This window comes from Phaethon lepturus, unplaced genomic scaffold (assembly GCF_000687285.1).
Source record: "Phaethon lepturus isolate BGI_N335 unplaced genomic scaffold, ASM68728v1 scaffold41192, whole genome shotgun sequence".
Classification (NCBI taxonomy): domain Eukaryota; kingdom Metazoa; phylum Chordata; class Aves; order Phaethontiformes; family Phaethontidae; genus Phaethon; species Phaethon lepturus.
Window position 1 is genome coordinate 1 of NW_010524863.1, and position 1160 is coordinate 1160.

The 1160-nt window shown below is 45.1% G+C and overlaps 1 protein-coding gene across 1 annotated transcript in view; it reads left to right on the forward strand.

Annotated features, from left to right (window-relative positions):
- Positions 1-187: 187 nt before the first annotated feature.
- Positions 188-1160, forward strand: part of LOC104617300 (formin-like protein 2) — a gene marked incomplete at its 5' end in the record, with an annotated part of 10315 nt that continues 9342 nt past the window's right edge. The window contains one exon of the mRNA XM_010282577.1: positions 188-390. Coding sequence (XP_010280879.1) covers positions 188-390 — 203 coding nt within the window. The remainder of the gene's footprint in view (positions 391-1160) is intronic.

A 1160-nucleotide genomic window follows, 5' to 3' on the forward strand; every position in this document is an offset into this window, starting at 1 on the left:
AGTGCTAGCATGAAAGTTTTCCTGGACTTTTGAACGTGTATGGAGCTACTGGGGGTGGAGGCCGGATTTCCTGATCGCTAACTCAGGAGCGCATGTTGGTTACGTACTGCAGTTCTGGTTCTATATTAGGCACGGTGGGTTTTAGTGTTTGCTGTGGGAGGGGTAAATAATTTTTTTTCCTTTTTAGGATTTAAATGTGGATGAATTTGAAGAAATATTTAAAACTAAAGCTCAAGGTCCAGCCATTGATCTTACTTCAAGCAAGCAAAAGATAACTCAGAAAGGGTCAAACAAAGTCACGTTACTGGATGCCAACAGGGCCAAAAATCTTGCCATTACTTTAAGAAAAGCTGGAAAGACAGCAGATGAAATATGCAAAGCTATTCACGTGTAAGTAAAACACTTGTCAGCAAAGAAAGCATGTTTTAAGATTTACTGTGATTTTTGGTAAGTGGAATGGTTTTGAATTGGCAGTTGATGTAAATGTTTTCGCATCTGGAAAAAATCCAGGAGTAAGGATGGAACCATTCTGAATTCCCAGAAATCAGATTCCCTTGAACTAAAATAAAAAACTTACAGTTTTATGTTGCTTAGGCTTAACAAATTAACACTGATTTTATTAAGAAGCTAATTCATGTATATCCACAGCATGCCATTGCATACTGCATCTCTCATTCTGTTTGCACAGTACTTTTGGTTGTAATGAACACTCAGAAGCCGGGGTATGAGGAAGAGGCAGCTATTTCAGTTTGGTCCATAAAGCACGAGTTTAGTCCAAGCGCACTGGAAGGATTTTGCATAGAATTAGGTTTATGTAGTGGCCCCAGGCAGTGCCAAACCCCAATGTGATGCAGGTGTGCCCGAGGTACGCGGCAGACCCCCGTCGCAGGAGTGCGGCGAGGGTCTCGGCTGCGCCCTGACCCGCGCTGATACGGACCCTTGCCTGCCGACTCCAGCAGCTCCCGGGGACGGGGCGCAGGTGTGTGTACCCGCTCCTTGGGGCTGATCCGGAATCCATCCAGAAGCACTTAGTACTCGTGGCCACGTCAAACATCAGCCATTTCTCCGTTAAGGAATACCTTCAAAATTTGGATGCAGAAGCATTACCTTTGGGCTGGTGAGGAGGGTGACCCAAACCGGCTGCAGAGTAAGACAGGTTC